The sequence below is a fragment of the Prionailurus viverrinus genome, chromosome A3 (assembly GCF_022837055.1).
Source record: "Prionailurus viverrinus isolate Anna chromosome A3, UM_Priviv_1.0, whole genome shotgun sequence".
NCBI lineage: Eukaryota > Metazoa > Chordata > Mammalia > Carnivora > Felidae > Prionailurus > Prionailurus viverrinus.
This window is the reverse complement of record NC_062563.1, coordinates 119,539,627-119,560,232: the sequence shown is the minus strand read 5'-3', so window position 1 is coordinate 119,560,232 and position 20,606 is coordinate 119,539,627. Positions and strand designations below refer to the sequence as shown.

Sequence of the window (20,606 nt, the reverse complement as noted above, 5' to 3'; positions counted from 1 at the left end):
AAGCCCAGACAGCACCACTGCTGCTCCTGCAGGGACCATGGTTTGAAAACCATGGGAGCAGAGAACGAGTGGACTTTGGGGTGGGGGCAGCATTCCAGACGGTGAGTAGGCAGCTGCCGGAGGCTCCCAACTCGGGGAGCAAAGTGAGAGGGCTGGAGAAGTGGGGCCCAGTTAGGAGTTTGATAAGTGGTGGGGAGGGTCACACGATAAGGGCAGGTGCCTGCTGGGGGGAGGAGGGAGGAAGGGAAGTGGTCTGGGCATATTTTTCCTTCACAGAGACATTTTATGTATTAAACCTAGAGAAATATTCTTCAGTCCGAAGTAAGCACTCTCACAGTTCTCAAAATACGCGGTCCTTTTGTCTATCTTCTGTTTCTCCACTTCTGATAAAGACCTAGTTACAAGGTATACTGTGTGCTTAACGGTGCAAGTCGGTGACACTTGGCTGACAGGGGCTAGGGGGAGGATAAGGAGGAGCTCATATCCGCTGGCCAGAAGGGGGCGCCTCTGCCCAGCTCCAGCCATTGGTTGCTGTGCAGGAACAAAGGCCCAGCGCTGCCAAAAGCCAGAAACCTCAAGTTGTTTGTGTGAAACATCCCAACGTTAAAATATTGGGCACTAATTCAAAAATGCTTCCAGTGCTGGGAGTGCTGAACAGCTCAAGTCTATAAGGCAAATTCAGCCAATGGGGGGTCTCGTTCATGACTGCGACGGAGAGTGGTGTGGTTTGGGCTACTTTTACATGGATTCTGATCGGAGCAGTATCAGGGGTGGGCCAGGAAAGACTGGAGGCTGGGGGGGCCTTTAGGAGACTACTGCTGGCCTTGGCCTGAGAGAGCGCATACATAGCCCCCAGGCAGCAGGAGACTAGTCTGAGCAGGGCACACTGGAAAGGACTTGATGGATGACTGGATATGAGTGTGAGGGGGCGTAGGCTATGTAGGATAACCCCAGGTTTCTAACGTGCGTGATTGGGTGACTGGTGGTGACGGTCGCTGGGATAATGAGTATAACAGGAGACGCACGTATTGAGGGGAGGTTCTAGACAAGCAGAGTTTAGGTGCCTGTGGGTCAGCCAGCAGGCCACCGGCCACAGAAATACGGGGTTTCAAGTCAAAGGAGAGGACAAGATTGGTCAGCTTTCTAAAACACAAATCTGGTCAGGTTACTGCCGGCTTAAAATCCTCTAATTGCTTCCCGTTGTCTGAACAGAAAGTCCAGACTCCTCCTCGTGGGAAACAAAGCCCTTTGCAATCTGTCCCTGCCAACCTCACTGTACCACACCCCAACACAAAAACCTGCTCCCCAGGCCTGCTGAACAGCTCAGAGTCCCAGAATAAGCCATGCCTTTGTTCTCACTGGTCCTTGGGCCTGCGGTACCCTTCTACCCCATCCCTTTGCATGTTTGGAAAATTCCCGGTCCTTCCAGACTCCAGCATCTCTGCTCCGAAGCCTTCGCTGACCTTGTCACGCAGAAGAGATCCCTCCCACCTTTGTGTCGTCTCTTAACTTCGTGTGTGCCGCTTTCGCTGCCCTGCCACTCCCTTCTGTGAGGGTTTGCCTGTCTGTAAACTCCTTGGAGGCAGAGACCACATCTTATCACCAGTTTCTTAGCACATGTCTGGCGTATAGTAAGCACTCGTTAGATGCCTGAAGAGGGAAATGCCTGAAGGGTTTTCCAGGAGGGAAAACCGCAAGGCCGGTCTGGAGGAAGATGCTTTTCACTCGCCCAGGACTGTCCAGCTCCTTCTGTCCTTACAGTCAAGGAATAGCACGCGGCCCCTGGATGCTGACCTTGCCTCTCGTCTTTCTTTGCAGCTGGGGTATGGCCGTCAATGTGTACTCCACGTCCGTGACCAGTGAAAATCTGAGTCGCCATGATATGCTGGCATGGGTCAATGACTCCCTGCACCTCAACTATACCAAGATAGAACAGCTCTGTTCAGGTAGGAGCCTGGGTGTGGGGGGAGTGGGCCCTGCTGGAGGGAAGGGGAGGGAGAGTGGGAGGCAGAAGGACCACGGCAGAGAACAGAGTTGGAAATCAGGATTGAGGAGGAGAGCAGCAGAGCCCTAAACTAGTCACAGTCGTGGCGGTGAAGGAAATGAGGGTCTCGTGGGATGGGAAGAGTCCGAAGCGAAGAGCGGGAGAGGCTCAGGGAGGGGCTGGGGGAGGGCAGGGGCCGTGGGGTATCAAGAGCCCGGACGGGCAGCGAAGCCAGCAGCCCACAGTATGAGGTCTAATCTGGCCACGCTGGGCCCGAAGCTCAGCTGTTCTTGCAGCGCAGTCCTGGGCAAGTCGCTAGGTCTCAGTTTCCCCATGCACAAGATGGAGAGAACATGCCTGTCAAACTAGGGCTGCTGTTGGGATTAAATGACACATACGCAGCGTTTGACGTGACTGCATCAATCTGTCGTAGTTGCTTTTATTCTGGGAAAGCTGGGGCGGGGGGGGGGGGGATTCCGGCCGTATCTGTCCCACCCGTAGGACTGACCCTGCCAGGACAAGGAGAGAGGAGACTGGGTAGTTTGGGGGAGCAGCCCAGGCAGGGGACCCCTTCAGGCAGCTGTGCTTCTCCCCAGGGGCAGCCTATTGCCAGTTCATGGACATGCTCTTCCCCGGCTGTGTGCACTTGAGGAAGGTGAAGTTCCAGGCCAAACTAGAGCACGAATACATCCACAACTTCAAGGTGCTGCAAGCAGCTTTCAAGAAGATGGGTGTTGACAAAGTAGGTGCCTGCGCTCCGGGGGGCCCTGAGGAGCTGTGTGACCCTGGGGAAGAAGATGACCCGCCAGCCGGGGCAGCAGGGGCTGCTGGGGTCATTCCAGCTCTCACGCCTCTCTCCACCCCCCTGCTCTCCGGAGGGAATGTTCCCCCAGCTCAAGGCATGGTGGAAAAACCCCCACACTTGATATCCTATCCTGCCGACATTCCTTCCCCTTCCTTCTCTCTGGACCCTGTCTGTCTCAGCAGCTGGGGCTCAGTGCACCGCTCCTACTAAGGTCCTTCTCTGTAGGGCCTGAGGAAAGTCTCTTGGCTCACTCTACTGCCTCAGTGGCCCCCAGCCCCTGGTTCCGGCACCCCCACCCCACAGGCACACGGCGGCAGCACCGAGGGCGAGGGCCGCAGCCGGCTCCTCCCGTGCCTGGAGGAGAGGGCCGTCTCTGGCTCCCGGGCCCGGCCACAGCGTCCCGGCTCCGGTGCCGAGGGAGGGGCCCAGTGGAGAAGGTGGAAGACGCCGCAGCCCAGGAGCTGGCTTTCCTGAGAGCAGTGGACCCTCTCACAGAGGAAGGCAGCCCTGCGGCAGCAGGTGGCTAAAGTTCTCTGCTTGTGTGGTCTGTTTCAGATAATTCCCGTAGAGAAATTAGTGAAAGGAAAATTCCAAGATAATTTTGAGTTTATTCAGTGGTTTAAGAAATTCTTTGACGCAAACTATGACGGAAAGGATTACAACCCTCTGCTGGCGCGGCAGGGCCAGGACGTAGCGCCCCCTCCTAACCCAGGTGATCAGATCTTCAACAAATCCAAGAAACTCATTGGCACAGCAGGTAACGTGCCCGAGCCGGGGGAGGGAGCGTGGGGGGCCGGACCGGCATGGCTCCGCAGCCAGGAGCGCCCCCTGGGCCGCCGGCCCGGCCCTGCCAGCCTAGAGGAGACTGTTATCACGGAGTTCAGATGACGCCGCCTGCTGCCCGCCCAGACCAGGGGGAATCACAGTAGGGAGGACAGGGCTGGAAAGAGGGCCGCAAACGGAGAGCCACCGGCACCAGCCATGGGGGCAGTGGTGCTGGGAGGCCCAGGGCACTGGCTTTGTGCCTTGAGATGACGGGGCGGCATGTGGCGCGGTTCGTCTGTCCAGGTCCATCCAGGCCAGGGGCCTGGTGCCAGCACCACACACCCTTCTTGCCCCCTGCCCACTGGACGCCCCCCGGGGACAGGAGTCTGCCAAGCTTCCCCCATTGGGATCCGATCTTCCCCTATTCCAAAGGCCCACAGCCCTGAGTCCTCAAGAGATGAGTCTTTTGAAAGGAGGCTTTGTCTGGGTTCGAGAGGAAAAGGGAGAGAAGCAATAGGGCGTTTGGGGGATGAGAGGGTTGGGGAAAGGAAGAGAAAGGGGCAGCCCCAGCATCTGAACCCGTCATAGCAGAGCCACTCCTCTGTTTGCGCTGCTGCCCCGCCTGGGCCTGTCCCCTCCCCCCCCCCCTTCACCTGCTTGCTTTGTGTTAGAAGCAGCCAGCTCTGTCTAGGGAGCGGCCATAGCTAGAAGACAAGTGGCCTCAGCATGCCGGGCTTGTGGGGGAGGAGCCGGGGTCCCGGAGTCAGGCCCAGCAGAGAACACAGAGCCCATCCTGAGGCAGGGATGCTGGGAGGGGCAGGGGCCCTGAGACTGAGCTTATCCCCGGGGAGGGTGGGGCTTCTGTCGGGAAAGACCCAGCAAGTGCCAGACTTGAGACCCTGCATCAGCTGCTTTTCCTCAGTCTCTGGCTGACAGTACAAGAGGGCCCAACCCTCCCAGCCCCACTTCCCAAATCCTCCTTCCTGGTTGCCCTCACTTCTCCCTCAGGCCAGCTCCCCCCCCCCCCTCCCCACACCTCATACCTTCTTTGCTTCCCTATAGTCCCTGCTCTCCCAGGCTTGCCAAAGAGCTGCCCGGCTGCTATGGTGTCAGTGTGGCCATGGCTTGAGGCCTAGATGTCGATGCCCCTCCCGAGTGGGAGAGGAGGGGAGGGCAAGAGTGTCTGCCTTTCGCATGGGCCTGCCCCCGCAGTCATCACACCAGGCTGTCTCAGGCCCCGCGAGCCGTGGGCTCACGTGGCCCCATCCGACCTTTCTCCTCTGGGCAGTTCCACAGAGGACGTCCCCCACAGGCCCCAAAAACATGCAGACCTCTGGCCGGCTGAGCAATGTGGCCCCACCCTGCATCCTCCGGAAGAACCCCCCATCAGCCCGGAATGGCGGCCATGAGACCGATGCCCAGATTCTCGAACTCAATCAGCAGGTGAGTAGGGTGGGCGAGGGTCACTGAGAGAGCCCTCAACAAAAGCCAGGACCTTGGGTGGGAAGGGGAGTCTGGGGCAGGGGCCTCTGGCCTGAACACCGCCTTGTCCCCAAGCAGCTATTGGATTTGAAGCTGACGGTGGATGGGCTGGAGAAGGAGCGTGACTTCTACTTCAGCAAACTTCGAGACATCGAGCTCATCTGCCAGGAACACGAAAGTGAGAACAGCCCGGTTATCTCGGGCATCATAGGCATTCTCTATGCCACCGAGGTGAGCTCTGCCTTCACCCGCTCATGTCCCAGGCCCACTGGGCCCTCCCCATCCTGCCCCCTGCAGACCACAAGGGGTAGCACCCGAGGGGCCTGGGGGAACAGGGTGGGGAGAGCCCACTGAAGTCAGAGCCCAGGGTCACACAGAGATCAGCAGGGGAGGTGGGACTGGCTCCCAGCAGAAGTCTCCCCCTCTGCCTGGCCTGCCTGGCTCACCACTTCCCTCTCCCTTCCCACCCTCCAGGAAGGATTTGCACCCCCCGAGGACGATGAGATTGAGGAACACCAACAGGAAGACCAAGACGAGTACTGAGGGCGGCTCCAGCCCTGGCTGACTGCACGGCTGCCGTGCCTCCCCGCCCTGCTCCCGCCCCACATTATAATCCTTTCCTTACAGCCGGTCGGCGCCGGGTGCTTTGTGTCAGTGCCGCAGCACTGGGGAGTCAGGCAAGGAGCGAGGCTTGTGGGGACGGGGCAGGTGAGCAGGCAGAGGCCCGGTGGGCGCTGGGCGAGGCCTCTGTCCACTCCTCCACCCCTATTTATTTCCGTTGTCTCTACGCTGTGTCGGCCAACACTTCCCAGGGTGGCGCTGCCGCCGCCCGCCCCAGCCAGCCGCCCGCTCCCCTGACAGCCAGCAGCTGTATATTTGACAAAGTCATTGGTATATTTTTACTTACTGGATTTTCCTTGCACTTTACCTGTTCTTTTCCCAGGGCTGACAGCACGGGGCTCCGGGGCAGTGTGCCTGGCTTGGCATCCCTACCCCATTGCTGGGAGCCTCGGCAGGACTCACCCGTTCTTATTTATTTTGTCTTCTGACTTCCCAGTAGTTGAGGGGAAGGCTGATGTCGGGAGAGGGATAAGGGGACCGAGTGGGGGGTGCCTGAGGCCCCGGTGGTCAGGGAGAGGCGGGGGGAGCACGTGAGGGATGAAAATGACCTCCCGGCACCAGGCTCACCCACCCTCGGCCCCCTGCCCCCAGCACCGAAGCCCAGCACCGCCCCCAGGCCCCCAGCCACCCCTTCTGCAGCTTGGTTCATACCACACAGATTCTGCCTGGACCTTCCCGTTCGTCTGCCTCCCATCTGCCCTCCTCCCCGACCTCTGCCCCCTCGGGCCACCCAGCCTGCATATGTGTTCACTTTTATTTAAATAAACTTGTGTGGTAAAAGTCCATGCCCTGTCTCCCTCAAGCGAGCCACGGCCTGGGTCTCAATGTTTTTCTCCTCCCAAGCACTCCCCTCTCCAGAGGTGCCGGCCACGGAGCACTGCACCCCTGCCATCCTCTGTCAGGCCTAGAAACTGCCATTGGCGCATGGCCTCAGAGGCCAGCTCTGACCTAGTCCCCATCTCTCAACACTCGTGCCAGGGCTCTAAGGGAAGGAATTCACGGAGGCCCCAAAGCCCCAATCCCCGTGAAGGAACAAAGCTTGGGGCCATGGCTGTGACGATAGGCAACCCAGTAAAGTGGCTGGGGGTGGGGGCAGTTAACTGGGGGCGGGCTGGGGGCCCGGCCAAGGGTTGCTTTGGTTCAGTCTCCTTTGGGCCAGTCAGGGCGCATATTGTTATATACCTCACAACTGTGATCCAGTTGGGGACAAGGTATTATGTGACAGAGAGAGCTGAGTGGGTTACAAAGAGCAAGCAGCTCTGAGTGCTGAAGCCTAGGACAGCAGTGCCCGAGTGGTTCCTCCTTCGAACAAGCTCTGAGGAACCAGGAGTCAGGAAGCCTCACATCATCCACACAGCCCTACATTCCTGGTGCGTGCCCCGGCAAAGGGCCATCGTAACCAATGGCCCGGAAGCCGACCAGGGACCGAGGGCCCTGAAATGAATGTGGGAACCAGGCCCAATCAAACAAAGTCATCTCGTTTACTGATGAAGGGACCAAGGCCTGCTTGTGACATGACTTGCTCAAGGTGGTAAAAATCTAGGTTAGACTTCAGACCTCCTGACGCATGATTCGGCGCTCATCCCCAAAGACCACGGAGGTGTGACCTCCAGAGTGTTCTTTCTGTGGCTGCAGGCTAGTAGTCCTTGTGTTTCCTCATCATCCTGAATTATGATCAAACTGGAACTGTTTCTCCTGTGACCCTGCTCCCTGAGCCTCTGCCAGATCACTGCCATTTCTCCAATGACTCCAGATAGCAGCCTTAGAGAAGCAGTTCATTCCTGGTCATTCCTCATTCGCTTCACCTCCTCCTTTTGACTCCCACCCCCACATAGATACTTCTAGCCCTATTCTACTTCTGTTTTTCTCCTCCCAACAAGTTCCTTGCCTGCTTTTATTGATCGTTATGACTTTTAATTCCCTTGCCTCACTTCAAAGGGCTTTCCCTCCATTATTCCAGGTAGACACTGTAAGAGGTAGGGGTGCCCGGGTGGCTCAGTCGGTTAAGCATCCGACTTCAGCTCAGGTCATGATCTCAGAGTTCGTGAGTTCAAGCCCCACGTCGGGCTCTGTGCTGACAGCTCAGAGCCTGGAGCCTGCTTCGGATTCTGTGTCTCCTTCTCTCTACCCCTTACCCGCTCATACTCTGTCTCTCTGTGTCTCTCTCTAAAATAAATAAACATTAAAAAAAAAAAAAAAAGAGGTTAAAGTAGTTGTTCTGTGTGGCCCTAATCTTCAGGCCAAGACCTCACCCCGCCAGCAAAGTGCGTGTGGTCGCCAAAACAATGCCTCCTCCCTAAAGGTGTCCGGGTCATAATTCCCAGAACTTGGAAGATGTTAGGTTACATAACAAAGGGGGATTAAGGTTGCAAGTGGAATTAAGTCACTAATCAGTTGACCTTAAAATAAGGAGAGTATTGTGGGTTATCCAGATGGGCCCAGTGTAATCACAGGGTCCGTACAAGTGGAAGGGGAGCAGAGGAGTGATACCCTGTGAGAGGGACTCAATCTGCTGGCTTTGATGATGGGAGGGGCCTGAGCAAAGAAACTCGGGCAGCTTCTAGATGCTGCGAAAGGTGAAAAAACAGATACTCCCGTAGAGCCTGCAGAATGGATCACTGTCCTGCAGACACCGTAGTTTAGCCCAGTGAGACCCTGCCAGACCCTTGCCCTCCAGAACTATAAGATAATAAACGTGTTATTTTCATCCACTAAGTTTACGGCAAGTTTGTTACGGCAGCGATAAAAATCTAACGTGGTAAGTCACACTGCTTCAGTGAGCTCACCCTTCCTGCCCCCACACTAGACACCCACCTGTCCTGCTTGACCCCACATCTTGATTCTTCCCTCAGACCCCATGTGGGTAGCTGCCCAAGTCCGCTGCACGGCTAGTGTCTGAGGCTGCTCTTGGAACGCCCAGAGTTCAGGGACATAAAGCCACTGCCGCCTCCTCCACCTCTTCCCGGTACCCTCATCATACTAAGTCTCTTCCTCGTGGAACACTTAGATGGTGAACTATAATTTTCTGCTTCCACATTTGTCTCACACAGGCTTCGAGTTCCTCACAAGCAAGCGAGGTGAATCCTCTAGCCCCCCTGGCACAGTGCCAGGTGCTTAGGTAGAGAAGGTGCTTAGAAAGTGCAGAAGCGCCTAAGTAAGTGAGTGACTTCTCACCCCTGGATACCAAGGTACAACAAATGAGCGGTCAGACCGTGCCAAAGAAAGATAGAAAAGAAAGTAACTTATTACAATCCTTTTTAACTACCTCCACCACGGGGCAGACCCTACGGAAAGCCCGGCCCGTTCTGTTTCTCTTCAGAAAAGAACATCTCTTCGGTGACCCTACACGTGACACAAAAAGGGTTGAGCAAAGGAGATCTTGTTGTGAGGTCGAGTAGAACTAAACCGATGATCTGAAAAAAATGAACTGGTGAACGAGCAGCTCAATTACGGTCCTGGGCAAAAGCACTCCATTTCGGAGGAAACGGAGGCAAGGTCAGCCACAGTCAGGCCAGAAGGGGCTAGAGGACAGGCAGGAGGCATTCCCCCCGCCCCACCCTATCCTTCACATATACTCACTTATTTTTCCGAAACAGTAGATTGTGCCACTTTCTCACTGGCTTCCCAGTCCACATTTCTGGCAGACCATAGCATATGGGTTCAGATCGCTTTCCACCCTTCTTCACCTCCCAAATCTCATTAAACACCATCACACTGAACTACTTCGTTTCCCAGCTTTGCCCTGCTGTGCCCCACCTCTAGGCTTTCACTTAAAGCAATAAACCCATACGGCTGGCCCGTTCTTTGCACCTGTCCTGATCGCCAACCAGTGAAAATTCTCCCTGTCCCCGGACCCATCTCAAATGCCACCTCTTTCAGGAAGGCTTCTCTAATCTCCTTCCTATCCTTAGGATATCCTCAGGATATCCTCATCACTTCCCCAGCTGTTCACCCTGTAGGAATTTGGACTCTATCAGTTGTTACAACAAGGCCTTGCCTGTCTTGTACCTGAGTACGGCAGGTATGAATCTCATCCTTGAATCTAGGAGTGTACCTGAAACAGCACATTTCCTTAATTGTAATAAGTTACTTTCATTTCTCCTCTCCTCCTCCTCCCCTACTGGGATGCTTTACATTTTGAGGTTTCACATGATACTACAAGCGTGGTGGAAGGCCCTCCAGGGACAGAGAAAGTCAGCAGTAACCTCTTTGAGTGGTTCCTCAGGTCTGGGGCTCTTCTTGATGACTCCCTGCCACATCTGGGACTTGGGACTGACTCTTGCACTGAGGGTCAGAGCCATTCTTTCCTCTTCCCTGTAAGGGGAAACAGCCCTGGCGGTCCCAGAACCCCAGACTTTTCCCTTCTACTAGCGGGGGCCACCGCTCTCCATTTCCTGTCCTCCAAACACTTCCCCTACCCGCAAGCTCCATCCTCTTCCTTGTTCTTCCACAATAGATTTTTTTTTATAGCCCAATAACTTAAAGTTTAACCACTAACAACAAAAAAAACTAGCACTTTCCTAGAAGGGAGAAAAAATGTAATCTTCAACCTCGCCCCGAAGGTAAGGAAAACGTTCCATTCCATCTTTCTGGCACCGCTAGAAAGCAAAGAAAACCGCAATTGGTTACATTTCCAAGTCACCCAATGCAGTGGCCTTCATACAGTAAATGCCCAATTAAAATGCTCTGAATACAACAGCCTCTCATCTCAACGCCTTTGCGTGGATTTTTTTTTTTTTTTTTTGCTACGAAGGAGACCCCAGCCGCCCCTCCCGACCCGATACCTTGCTAGAGATAACGCGGCGAAAACGAAAGACTACAAGTCCCAGGCTGCCTTGCGGTCGGCGTCACGCGCCGCGAGGCCCTGCGAGGAGACGTGGCAGAGCGCGGTGCATCCGCGCCGGACCGGAAAGCCCAGGGAGGTGGCAGTGGCGGGAGGGTCGGAGCCATGGCAGCCAAGGCGGCTGGTGGGGGGCGCTGGGAGGTGGTGAGGAAAGGGCGGCGGCCCGGGGCCGGCGGCAGTGGTAGAAGCGGCGGAGGGGACCGCCGGGCTCTCGGGGAGGCGAACGGTGTGTGGAAATACGACCTGACCCGTGAGTACCCACCCGGCCGGCCGCCAGCGCCGCCTCCCGGCCCCGGGCCTGCCCCTCCGGCGAGGTAGCGAGCAGCCACCCGAGCCCCTGGGCTGCCCTGCCGATCGGCACCCCCCGTTCGGCGAGCGCTGCCGTGCGTCGCCTCTTGAGCCTCACAGGAGGTAGACAGCGCTAGGAGGGAGCTGTCCTCGCCTCGCAGATGAGTTAACCGAGGCCCAGTGGAGTTAGGTGCCCTTTCCCGGGGTCACATGTCAGAGGGGACCAGGACTGCTGTCTGCACACACCCTACCAGCTGTTCCCGGCCCTAGCCTGGCCTCTGGGGCCAATGTCTGAGAGCTGGGGAGAGGCCGCCGGCTTCATCGTGCTCGGTGCCGCCTCCTTGAGTAACCAGCAGGTACTGGGGTGGGGGCTGGAGGGGGGGGAGACCGACGGGGGGAGCCCGGCAGCGGAAGGAACGACCCCACCACTCATTCTCAACACCCAGCGAGTATTTAAGTGGCGCCTCTTTCCTTGAAGTCTCCTGGAGAGTGGAGAGAGCTTGCCACTTGTTGATGATAGAGTTGTCACACTGGAACCAAGACAGAAAAGTCCTGACCTCCCAGACTGGTAGCCACTCACCAAGGAAGCCAGCCCTCTGTATCCTACTCCTCTGCTAGTTCCCACGCACTCTGACTTATCTAATAAAGAAATGCCTCACCTCTTTGAAAGAGCCTATGAACTCAAGAGCTGCCATGACTGAAAGAAGCAACCGGGAGGGCTGCCCTCCCTGCTCCTTAAGCAGGACGCAAGAAGGGCCGTTGAGGCAGGCTCCCCACTGGAGACGAATTTGGTGACAATGTGGGGGAAGGCACCGCTGTTCCCGTGAGGCCCTCATGACTCAAGGATGGTCCCCCTTTCTCTGCCTGTCATTACCCCAGCTCCAATTCAGACGACAAGCACCCTCTATGAGCGGGGCTTTGAGAGAATCCTGAAGCGGCAGAATAAGGAGCAAGTTCCACCCCCTGCTGTGGAGCCTAAGAAACCCGGGAACAAGAAGCAGACTAAGAAGGCGGCCACCCTCGCCAACCAGAACCAGAAGCAGGGTCGCTTCCGCAGCCTGGAGGAGGCACTGAAAGCTGTGAGTGTGCCTAGACTTTAGGTGGGGAGACAACAGGGACGTGAGGCGTGGAGAAGATGAAAGGAACAAGGGGGTGGCGGTGGCCGCCGAGGGACCTGCGGAACTCGAGACACTGCTTTTGGGAGGAAGCATTCAGGAAAGGGCAGAAATCCCAAGGTATAGAATGCTTGCATTTAAGACAGATCAGAAATAAGTTTCTAGGGAAACCTAGATTACGCAAGGAGAGCCTTGAAGACCCAGGGATACTGGGGAGAGGGTAGAGAAACAGCTGTGGTTCCTCGCCCTGTGGAAGCAGCAGTGTTTCATTTTCCGTCTGGTCCCCTTGAACGTGTGAAGGGCTTAAGAGTATTGGGCCTTGAGATCAGCAATCCCAGCTGTACTCTTTTCCCCAAATATCCAGGTGCAGCAATAGTGTGGCATTCCACATACTTAACACTTAAAAGCAGAAACCCTTTTTTCCTTCTGCCTTCACCTAGTTCACCTGTTTTCCCATCTCTGTCCTGCTTCCCTGTACTCACTCATAACGCACCACGGGGGGCCTGTATCCCTGGCAGCTCGACGTGGCAGCTCTGCAGAAAGAGCTAGACAAGAGCCAGAGCGTGTTCTCTGGAAACCCATCCGTGTGGTTGAAGGACCTGGCCAGCTATCTCAACTACAAGCTCCAAGCGCCTCTAAGTGAACCCACTCTAAGCCAGCACACTCACGGTTAGTTCTTCTGACTCCCTCAAAATCAGACCAGTTCAAGAAAACACCGAAAGGGCTGTGCGTCAGCCCATGAGTTAGTAAAAGAGCCCAGTGCCCCTACCCTGTCCTGATTCCTGTGCGTGAATCAAAGATGTTCTCGAATCATAACAGCTGTGACAGCGCCTGGGCCTCACTGGGATGGGGAGGATGCCAGCCTCAGTGCAGGGGGCCTCTGCCTGCACTCCCCATCCTCAGGGAGTGCACAGAGCTGCAGAAGCTTCTGGTCCTAGCACTCACATGGAGGCCTGTCGGCCCCAGATTATCCCTACAGCCTGGTAAACCGGGAGCTGCGTGGGATCATCCGAGGGCTACTGGCCAAGGCAGCAGGGTCTCTGGAACTCTTTTTTGACCACTGTCTGTTCACTATGCTGCAAGAACTGGATAAGACGCCAGGTGAGTGGGCCCCCCTGTGAGGGTTAGCCCCCCCCCCCATCTTGGAAACCTACTAGTCCCTTTTTTCTACTTCCAGATGGGCTGGGTGGTTCTGTTTCCAACAGGGAAATGTACTAATCTCCACACTCTTTTGGAAAGAGAAAGTTAGAAGTCGCTGGGCCTGCGTTCTGGGCTCACAGCTGCTAGAAGGGAGATTTCAGATTTGGGATGTCAAGTAGGGTATGTACGTCTGAGAACACATGTCTCTTCAGGGGAGTCACTACACGGTTACCGCATCTGTATCCAGGCCATTCTGCAAGACAAACCCAAGATTGCCACCATGAACCTGGGCAAGGTGAGCTCAGGCTGGTGGTGGGGACACCAGGAGGCTAGGACTGGGGAGGCTGGGCAGAATCTACACTCTGGACCGAGTTAAGGGGTAGTAGAAGACCCTGTAAGACCAGTATTGATGGCTAATGCTGCTAGTGCTTGCCCTGGATGTGCTTTGTATGTATGTGAGGCAGTCATTTTATAGAGGAGAAGGTTGAGCTGCGGAGGGGTTCAGTAACTTTCCTAGAGTTAGTAAACTAGTAAGCGGAAAGTATGGTCGAAGGCCACAGCCTGGTGCCAGAGCACATGCTGTGAATCACTACCCTGTACTACTCCACTGCTCCGTGGCCTGTCCCTTGTCTCCCTGTTGACATCTCTTCCTGCCTGGCGTTGGGGTGCTCCTGGTGCTTTGCCCCATCCCAACCTGCCTTTCCCACCGGTCTCCTCAGTTCCTGGAACTGCTAAGGTCTCACCAGAGCCGTCCAGCGAAGTGTCTGACCATCATGTGGGCCCTGGGTCAAGCAGGTTTTACCAACCTCACTGAAGGACTGAAAGGTAACAGAGAAGGGGGGCAGGAAGAAGGGTGGTCTTGGAAGCAGTAAGCTTTTTAACATCCCCATTGTGTCCGAACCTGAGTCTTCCTCCCTGAACTTTGTCTCCTCAGTGTGGCTAGGGATCATGCTGCCTGTGCTGGGCATCAAGTCTCTGTCTCCCTTCGCCATTGCATACCTGGATCGGCTGCTCCTGTGAGTAACTAGGGGGGGGGGGGGGGAGGGGGCAGGGGGGGGGAGGGGACAGCCAGGAAGGCTTATGGTGTCCAAAGTTCCTGCTTCGGAGGCACCTCGGTCAGCTGAGCATCTGATTCCTGATTTTGGCTCGGGTCATGATCTCATGGTTTGTGGGTTTGAGCCCTGCATCAGGCTCTGCACTGACGGTGCTGAGCCTGCTTGGGATTCTCTCTCTCTCTCCCTCTCTCTGCCGCTCCCCTGCTCATGCTCCCTCCCTCAAAATAAATTTTAAAAACTTTTAAAAAAATTTAAAACAAAAAAACACAAAGTAGCTGTTTCAGCAAAATGGGATGCTGTGATCCTGGCCTCCATAGATGTGAGGAAAACCAGGACCAGCCCCTCCCGATCAGAATGTGAGGAAGGAAAGGAAAGAAGCTATTAAGGGGTAGGGGGTGGGGCAGGGTTTATGCCCATTTCCCTAGATGTTGGGTTTAGCTGGGTTCACAGCCTGTATGGTAGTCTCCACAAGTCTATTCCTTCCTTCCCCCATAGGATGCACCCCAACCTCACCAAGGGCTTTGGCATGATTGGCCCCAAGGACTTCTTCCCACTTCTGGACTTTGCCTACATGCCCAACAACTCCCTGACACCCAGGTAGGACTACCCTGGGGCACACCTGCTGTGAAGGATCCCAGCAGAGTCAGGAGCAGGCAGCATATTTCCTGTCCCCTCTTCTCCAACCATCCTAAATTTGAGATTCTCAACCTGCAAGGTTCAAGGGATCGGTGAACCTCCTGAGATTGTGTGGGCCCTCGAGTATCATTGCCATATGGACGTTTTCCTGGGGAGAAGATCCATGACTTCAACAGATTTCCCGGGGACTCTCTGTGTTTGAAAAGACTCCTTGCCATTATAAGGCCCTTAGCGACTCCCCTCTCTCGGGCAGGAAAAGGGACACCTCACATAGCTCCATTTAGAGCCTGTGCCTGGCTCTCCTCCCCACCCCCACCCCAGCCTGCAGGAGCAGCTGTGTCAGCTCTACCCCCGACTGAAGGTGCTGGCGTTTGGGGCGAGGCCGGAATCCATCCTGCATACGTACTTCCCCTCCTTCCTGTCCAGAGCCACCCCTAGCTGCCCTCCTGAGATGAAGAAAGAGGTGAGGAAGTGGCGGAAGGCCGCTGCAGAGGTCCCTACCTGCTGGTGAGGTCCCTGCCTTCATGGGACCCGTTTCCTGGGCACCTCCTTAGCTCCTGATAGCCACCCGCCCCACTCGCACACCACCCTCACGAGGACGAAGCTAAGCTGGTCTCTGATGTCCTGCCTCTTGTGGACGGGTGACCTTCCAGCTCAAGCTCTAGATTGGGAGTTCCAGCCTCCCCGTTACGACCTCTCAGACATTTCTGGGGTCTTGGCATGATTTCCCCATTCTCTGGGATGGGTGTGTTGCCTGGGCTGCCCCACTTGGGGGCCAGGGGTTACCTCTCAGCACCCTCCCCTCCAGCCAGCCCCAGGCCCCAGCAGTTTCTCCTGTCCCCTATGCAGCTCCTGAGCAGCCTGACCGAGTGCCTGACGGTGGACCCCCTCAGCGCCAGTGTCTGGAGACAGCTGTACCCCAAGCACTTGTCACAGTCCAGGCAGGTGGGGGTGGGGGGCTGCCCACCTCCAGTCCATACAGAGAAGCCTAATCCATGCTTCCCCACCTGTCCCTAGCCTAGAAGTAGAAGGGGAAAATCTGTCACTGTCCTTCGGGTCCGTGCCTCTCAAATTGAGCGGGAACGTTGCTGGGGTGGCCTCTAGGAAGCTGCCCACTGTGGGAGGGAAGTGAAGGAGCCAGGGCCTAAAGGGGGATGGGAAGGGCCAAGTGGGCCCCCTGATTGCAAGGGGTTGTGCTTTCCCCATAGCCTGCTGCTGGAACACCTGCTCAGGTCCTGGGAGCAGATTCCCAAGAAGGTGAGGAGCTGGGAGGACATGGCAGGCTGAGCCTCGTCTGGGTTCTGGGTTCGTACCCTTCAACCACTGCCCCCCTCCCTGAGAACGCACTGTATTCACTGCGTGGACAGTGAAACAGGGTGGAGGCTCGGTTCCCTTACAGACTGAATGCTGTCCTCTCAACCCAGACTTTTCTTATCCGATAGACACAGAAGTCTTTGCAAGAAACCATTCAGTCCTTCAAGCTTACCAACCAGGAGCTGCTAAGGAAGGGCAGCTGCAACAACCAGGATGCCGTCACCTGTGACACAGCCTGTAAGGTACCAGCACCCAGCCCTCCCCAGCCCGCGCACCGTCCTACACCTGTGGCTCAGCACATTCTCCGCCCCACCTGTCCCCGGAGGGGAGGAGGCCTGGCTTGAGGCCCGCCTTAGGAGGCGAGGACCACCCCCTTCCCTTCTGACCACCGGTCCTTCCCCCTCCCCTCGTAGGGCCTGTTGCAGCAGGCACGGGGCTACCGGCTGCCCTGGACACGGCTGCTCCTACTGGTGCTGATCTTTGCCGTAGGTTTCCTGTGCCATGACTTCCGATCACATAGCTCTTTCCAGGGTAAGCAGTGATTGGCAGGTGAGGAAGATAGCACGAGGGTGAGGCACGGAGCTAGGTGTAGTGGCCACTGCCCCTAATACAGCCTTGTCTTAGTCCTACAGAAGAAACCTTTCCAGGCAGGCTTTTCTGTCCACAACTGTGACATTACCGCTTCAGATTGGACTGTTGCTTTGCAGTGTAGAAATGCTTGTGTATGCACGGTCTTGTTTGAGAAAGTGTTATCTCCTTTTTAACTCCTGAGGAAATTGAGGGTCACATTTACCAATTAGCTTCAGATCACGGCTGGTAAGTAGACGGGTGGACCCTCCAACCCAGGCTTCCTGACACCTGCCTGGCTGCCTCATTCCCATTCACCCGGCCCAGCAGGAGAAATGGGCTCAGCTCCCCAGGCCTGCACCCCTCCCTCCAAGCGAGCATGCTCCAGAGCAGACTGGAGCCAGCTCTGCAGCCCTGTGAGCACGCTGCATTCTGCTACATCCCCCACTGGGCCTGCTCTGGGGCCTGTAGTGTCTGTCTCCCCACTCCCTGTCCCCCTTGCCCCCCAGCTCACCACGGGCCCCCTTTACTCAGCCTCCCTCTCTGGCCGGTTACTTCAATCATCTGGGTTCTTGCCTGCTGGCCAGCACGTATGTGCCAAGGTCTACTCCTACAGCCTGCAAGGCTACAGGTGAGCTCCGCCTGGGGAGGGGAGAAAGGAGGTGGCCGGGAGAGGGCTTGGTGTTCGAGGTGGTGGCGGTATCGGTCGAGAACGATGGCAGTTTTCCCTCCCCAAGGCCTCCCTTCCCCCCAGCTGTTCTCAGGGGAGCCGAGCTGTCTGAGGAAACTCGGCCTTCCTTTCTCCCCTCCATCTTGTACAGCTGGCTGCAGGAGACCCTGCCAGCCTGGGGCTCCCACCTGCTGACCGTGGTGAGGCCCGGTTTGCAGCTGGCCTGGACCCACACCAATGCCACAGTCAGCTTTCTTTCTGCCCACTGTGCCTCCCACCTTGCCTGGGCTGGTGACAGCCTCGCCGGCCTCTCCCAGAGGGTAAGCCAGATACAGGGAGAATGGCTGGTCTGCCCAGGGGCCGGAAGGTCCAGCCCCGTGTGGAGCGGGTCCTCAGGACCAGGATGCGTTCTCCCGGTGCTCTAACCGCCCCCATGCTCTGTGCTCCACCTACAGATCCAGCTCCCCGACACCCTGATCCAGCTGCTCCAGTCTCTGAGGGAGCTGCTCCTGCTGCTTTACCACAGTGTGTTGCTGCCGCTGTGGCACGTCCTGCTAGAGGCCCTGGCCCGGGCCCAGGAGCGCTGCCATGAGGCATGCAGGTGAGAGCCGCGTCCAGCGCTGCAGCAGGAGCCCCGGAGCCCCCTGCCCTTTCCCCAGGGACAGGGCTCTCCGTCCAGTCTCTCCCTGTGCCCCGCCCCAGCGGTCAAGCGTCCCTCGGCGACTCCGGGATGCGGGTTGTGGGTCTGAGCGCAACCCTGTGACTTGACACCGCCTCGGAACCCCCACAAATGTTCTGCTTTCCTCCCAGAGGTGAGGTGACTTGGGACTGCGTGAGGACACAGCTCAGTGCGGCTGCCCGCTGGACCTGGCTCTGCCTACAGGACATCACCGTGGCTTTCTTGGACTGGGCACTTGCCATGATATCCCAGCAATAGGCCCCGCGTCCCTGTCTGGGGCAGCCCTCGGAGACTGCTGGGGGGTTTCCGCAAAGGAGTCTTTTTTACTTGGCGCCCGAGTTCTGTCTCCTAGGCAAGTGGCCAGTGGCCTCTGTCCCACTTCTACCTTTGGTGGGGACTGAGCCCAGAGGCATCTCAGCCTCCTACCCCTGATCCCACTGAACACTTGCCTGGCCCTGTTGCATGTAGCTCCCGGCCTCTGTCCTCAGGCCGGTAGCCTCTGTAGCCCGTTCTGGTCTCCTGCTCTCCACTTCCTTCCATCTCATCCCCGAAGCCCCCAAACAGCTCCTCTCCAAAGTGGTGGGACTCCACTGAGTGACATCTGCATTCTTTTGACGAGTGATTCCTGCTCCCAGACTTTGGTCACGGTGGAACAAGGAGAGGGGCCTCCAGAAGAATATAGCACCGTAGCGGGCGACAGTGGCCTCGCCTCAACCCACAGCCTGGGCGTGACTGTCGGTGGACGTGAGGGCTGGCCGGAAAGGCCTTTCACCTCCAAATGCCCAACTTAAGTCCTTTGAGGCCCCTCACTGCCCCCCCTCCATCGTGGTCCTACTTCCTTACTCTCCGCTCCCCTTTGTTGCTGGAGGACTCTGCCTCAAGGTTCAGCTTATCTCTGCCGCCCAGCCCTACCGTCTGCCTGGAGAGCAAAGCCCAGGTGGTTGTGTGCCTCGGGCCCAGCGAACCTTCCAGCAGCCCGTCGAGACGGGATTCAGCATGTGGCCCCTGGGTATGCCTACTGGGTGGAATAAAGGACACAGGTGTGATTGCCAGCTTTCCTGTCCACATCGTCACGTCAGGATTCCCGTGGTTGTGAACGGGACAGCAAAACACTGGGCATATGCGTGTTCTCCTTTGGCTCCCTGCCTCCTGGAGGTTGTAGCCACTGGCTGCAGGGGAGCTTCTGGCAGGGAAAGCTCATGCCCATCACTCTAAACTTGGACCTGTTGAGGATTCCAGACGCTCCTTTTGCTGCCCTAATCATATTGTCTCACTTGCCACTATGATTCGTGTCCCAACACCTACCTTGATGGCTTGACTATTTTAAGCTGGAAAAAGCAGGGAGAGTTTCCTAGGGGAATTCTTGGTCTGTGATTGGTGGTGGTCTCTTCCTTGCTAGGACCTTCATTTTTTTTTATTTTTTTATTTTTATTTTTATTTTTATTTGTTTTTAGGTAGGCTCCACGTCCAGTGTGGGGCTTGAACTCACAACCCTGAGATCAGAGAGTCACATGCTCTCGGAGAGAGCCAGCCAGGCTCCTTGCCAGGACCTTAATTTATTAATTAGTTTTATAAGGCAAGGAGTGAAAGATGTAGGACTCCAAAAGACACACGAGTCAAGGGCCTATCACCAAAGCCCCTTTTTGTTTTTGACTAGGGACTGTAAGAGCTGCACAGGCTTTCCACTCTCACCTCAAGATTCTAATGTTTGAAATGTAAGCAGTGCTAGAGGTGCGCTGTCCACTCCAACCCCCCCAGGCTGGTTCCTGCTTCCATCAAACCCTGAGATGACAGCAGGATGATGGCCAGCTACCACTTTCCCATTCAGTTGTTGCCCTGAGACTCTGCCTATCAAGTAGTTAGCGTAGAAAAATCATGGCACAAAGTGAGGTCATGAGTACAATGGCGTCTCCCGTCGTGTTCTCTTCCCTTGTTAGGATGTAACTCTTACCTGTCGAGCGTTAAACAGTCCACGTTGGGCAGAACCCTGCTCCTAGTGGCAGGTGACCACGACCATTTTTCCCAAGGGAAAAAAACCCACCTGGCAGCTAAGGTCTGGGACTGCTAGGCAGGACTGTCCAAGGGTCCCAAGACCTCACTTCTTCCCAGTCAGAAACAGGTGCAATTCTTAAGAATAGCGAATCCTTCTAACTGGCCTGAATTCAAGGCAAGTTGAAGGAAGGGCTGCTGTGAACCTGGCTTGGCAACAGCATAGGACAAGTAAAATGACGACCCTGTCCTATGATGACATTGAATCACCAACGCTGCTGGACTGTCACAATCCAGCAAATCAAAGAACGCCACTTAGGAGTGCTGCGTTGGTTTCTAGTGTGTACGAGATTTACCTTGCTGGGTTTGTTTAATTTCTGACCTAGAATCCTGGGGTACAACGTGTAATCAGGTTGGCTGGGGCCTCCACAGCTTTTCATAGGGACACTGACACCCTAATTGGCTTTATTTGATAAACCCCGTTGTTTGACCTGTTATTGGAATTGTCCAGAATTTCTCCAGTGTCAAGAGAAGTAGTCCAACACTGCACCTGCTGTCCAATAAAGCTAAACCAGACACCCAGAAGTTTCACATTTGGCAGACCTGTCAATGCACAAGCATCGAAGCTGAGCCAGTGAACCGACCTAGTGTGG

At 56.1% G+C, this 20,606-nt stretch overlaps 2 protein-coding genes across 9 annotated transcripts in view; both read left to right on the top strand.

The window, feature by feature from the left end:
- Nucleotides 1-6,442, top strand: part of MAPRE3 (microtubule associated protein RP/EB family member 3) — a 53,972-nt gene extending 47,530 nt beyond the window's left edge. For 4 of the 5 annotated variants that reach the window (XM_047853961.1, XM_047853964.1, XM_047853963.1 and 1 more), the window contains exons 2-7: nucleotides 1,819-1,946; nucleotides 2,581-2,726; nucleotides 3,345-3,546; nucleotides 4,843-4,997; nucleotides 5,115-5,267; nucleotides 5,511-6,442. In XM_047853961.1, the coding sequence (XP_047709917.1) occupies nucleotides 1,826-1,946; nucleotides 2,581-2,726; nucleotides 3,345-3,546; nucleotides 4,843-4,997; nucleotides 5,115-5,267; nucleotides 5,511-5,579 (846 nt within the window). In that variant the 5' untranslated portion in view covers nucleotides 1,819-1,825 and the 3' untranslated portion in view covers nucleotides 5,580-6,442. The remainder of the gene's footprint in view (nucleotides 1-1,818; nucleotides 1,947-2,580; nucleotides 2,727-3,344; nucleotides 3,547-4,842; nucleotides 4,998-5,114; nucleotides 5,268-5,510) is intronic. The other variant, XM_047853965.1, reaches the window with a different exon arrangement.
- Nucleotides 6,443-10,561: 4,119 nt separating this feature from the next.
- Nucleotides 10,562-19,016, top strand: TMEM214 (transmembrane protein 214). Of its 4 annotated transcripts, none has more exons than XM_047853900.1 (17): nucleotides 10,564-10,750; nucleotides 11,668-11,867; nucleotides 12,422-12,572; nucleotides 12,870-13,004; nucleotides 13,256-13,338; nucleotides 13,763-13,868; nucleotides 13,978-14,059; nucleotides 14,594-14,695; nucleotides 15,056-15,197; nucleotides 15,584-15,675; nucleotides 15,943-15,991; nucleotides 16,177-16,290; nucleotides 16,462-16,579; nucleotides 17,150-17,246; nucleotides 17,437-17,605; nucleotides 17,741-17,886; nucleotides 18,096-19,016. In XM_047853900.1, the coding sequence occupies exons 1-17, from the start codon at nucleotides 10,606-10,608 to the stop codon at nucleotides 18,220-18,222; spliced, it is 2,058 nt and encodes a 685-aa protein (XP_047709856.1). In that variant the 5' UTR covers nucleotides 10,564-10,605; the 3' UTR covers nucleotides 18,223-19,016. The 4 variants fall into 4 exon arrangements, with proteins under 4 accessions (XP_047709858.1, XP_047709857.1, XP_047709856.1 ...); XM_047853898.1 differs by having other exon boundaries at nucleotides 10,565-10,750; nucleotides 17,735-17,886; XM_047853902.1 differs by lacking the exon at nucleotides 18,096-19,016 and having other exon boundaries at nucleotides 10,562-10,750; nucleotides 17,125-17,246; nucleotides 17,741-17,882.
- The last annotated feature ends 1,590 nt before the right edge of the window (nucleotides 19,017-20,606 follow it).

Bases quoted from the DNA above. Each gene is read 5' to 3' on its own strand.
- TMEM214 (XM_047853898.1), top strand. From the start codon at position 10,606: ATGGCAGCCAAGGCGGCTGGTGGGGGGCGCTGGGAGGTGGTGAGGAAA. The intron at 15,198-15,583 runs GTGAGGAAGTGG...TCCCCTATGCAG, and splicing joins CTCCTGAGATGAAGAAAGAG to CTCCTGAGCAGCCTGACCGA. The intron at 16,580-17,149 runs GTAAGCAGTGAT...CCCTTTACTCAG, and splicing joins ATCACATAGCTCTTTCCAGG to CCTCCCTCTCTGGCCGGTTA.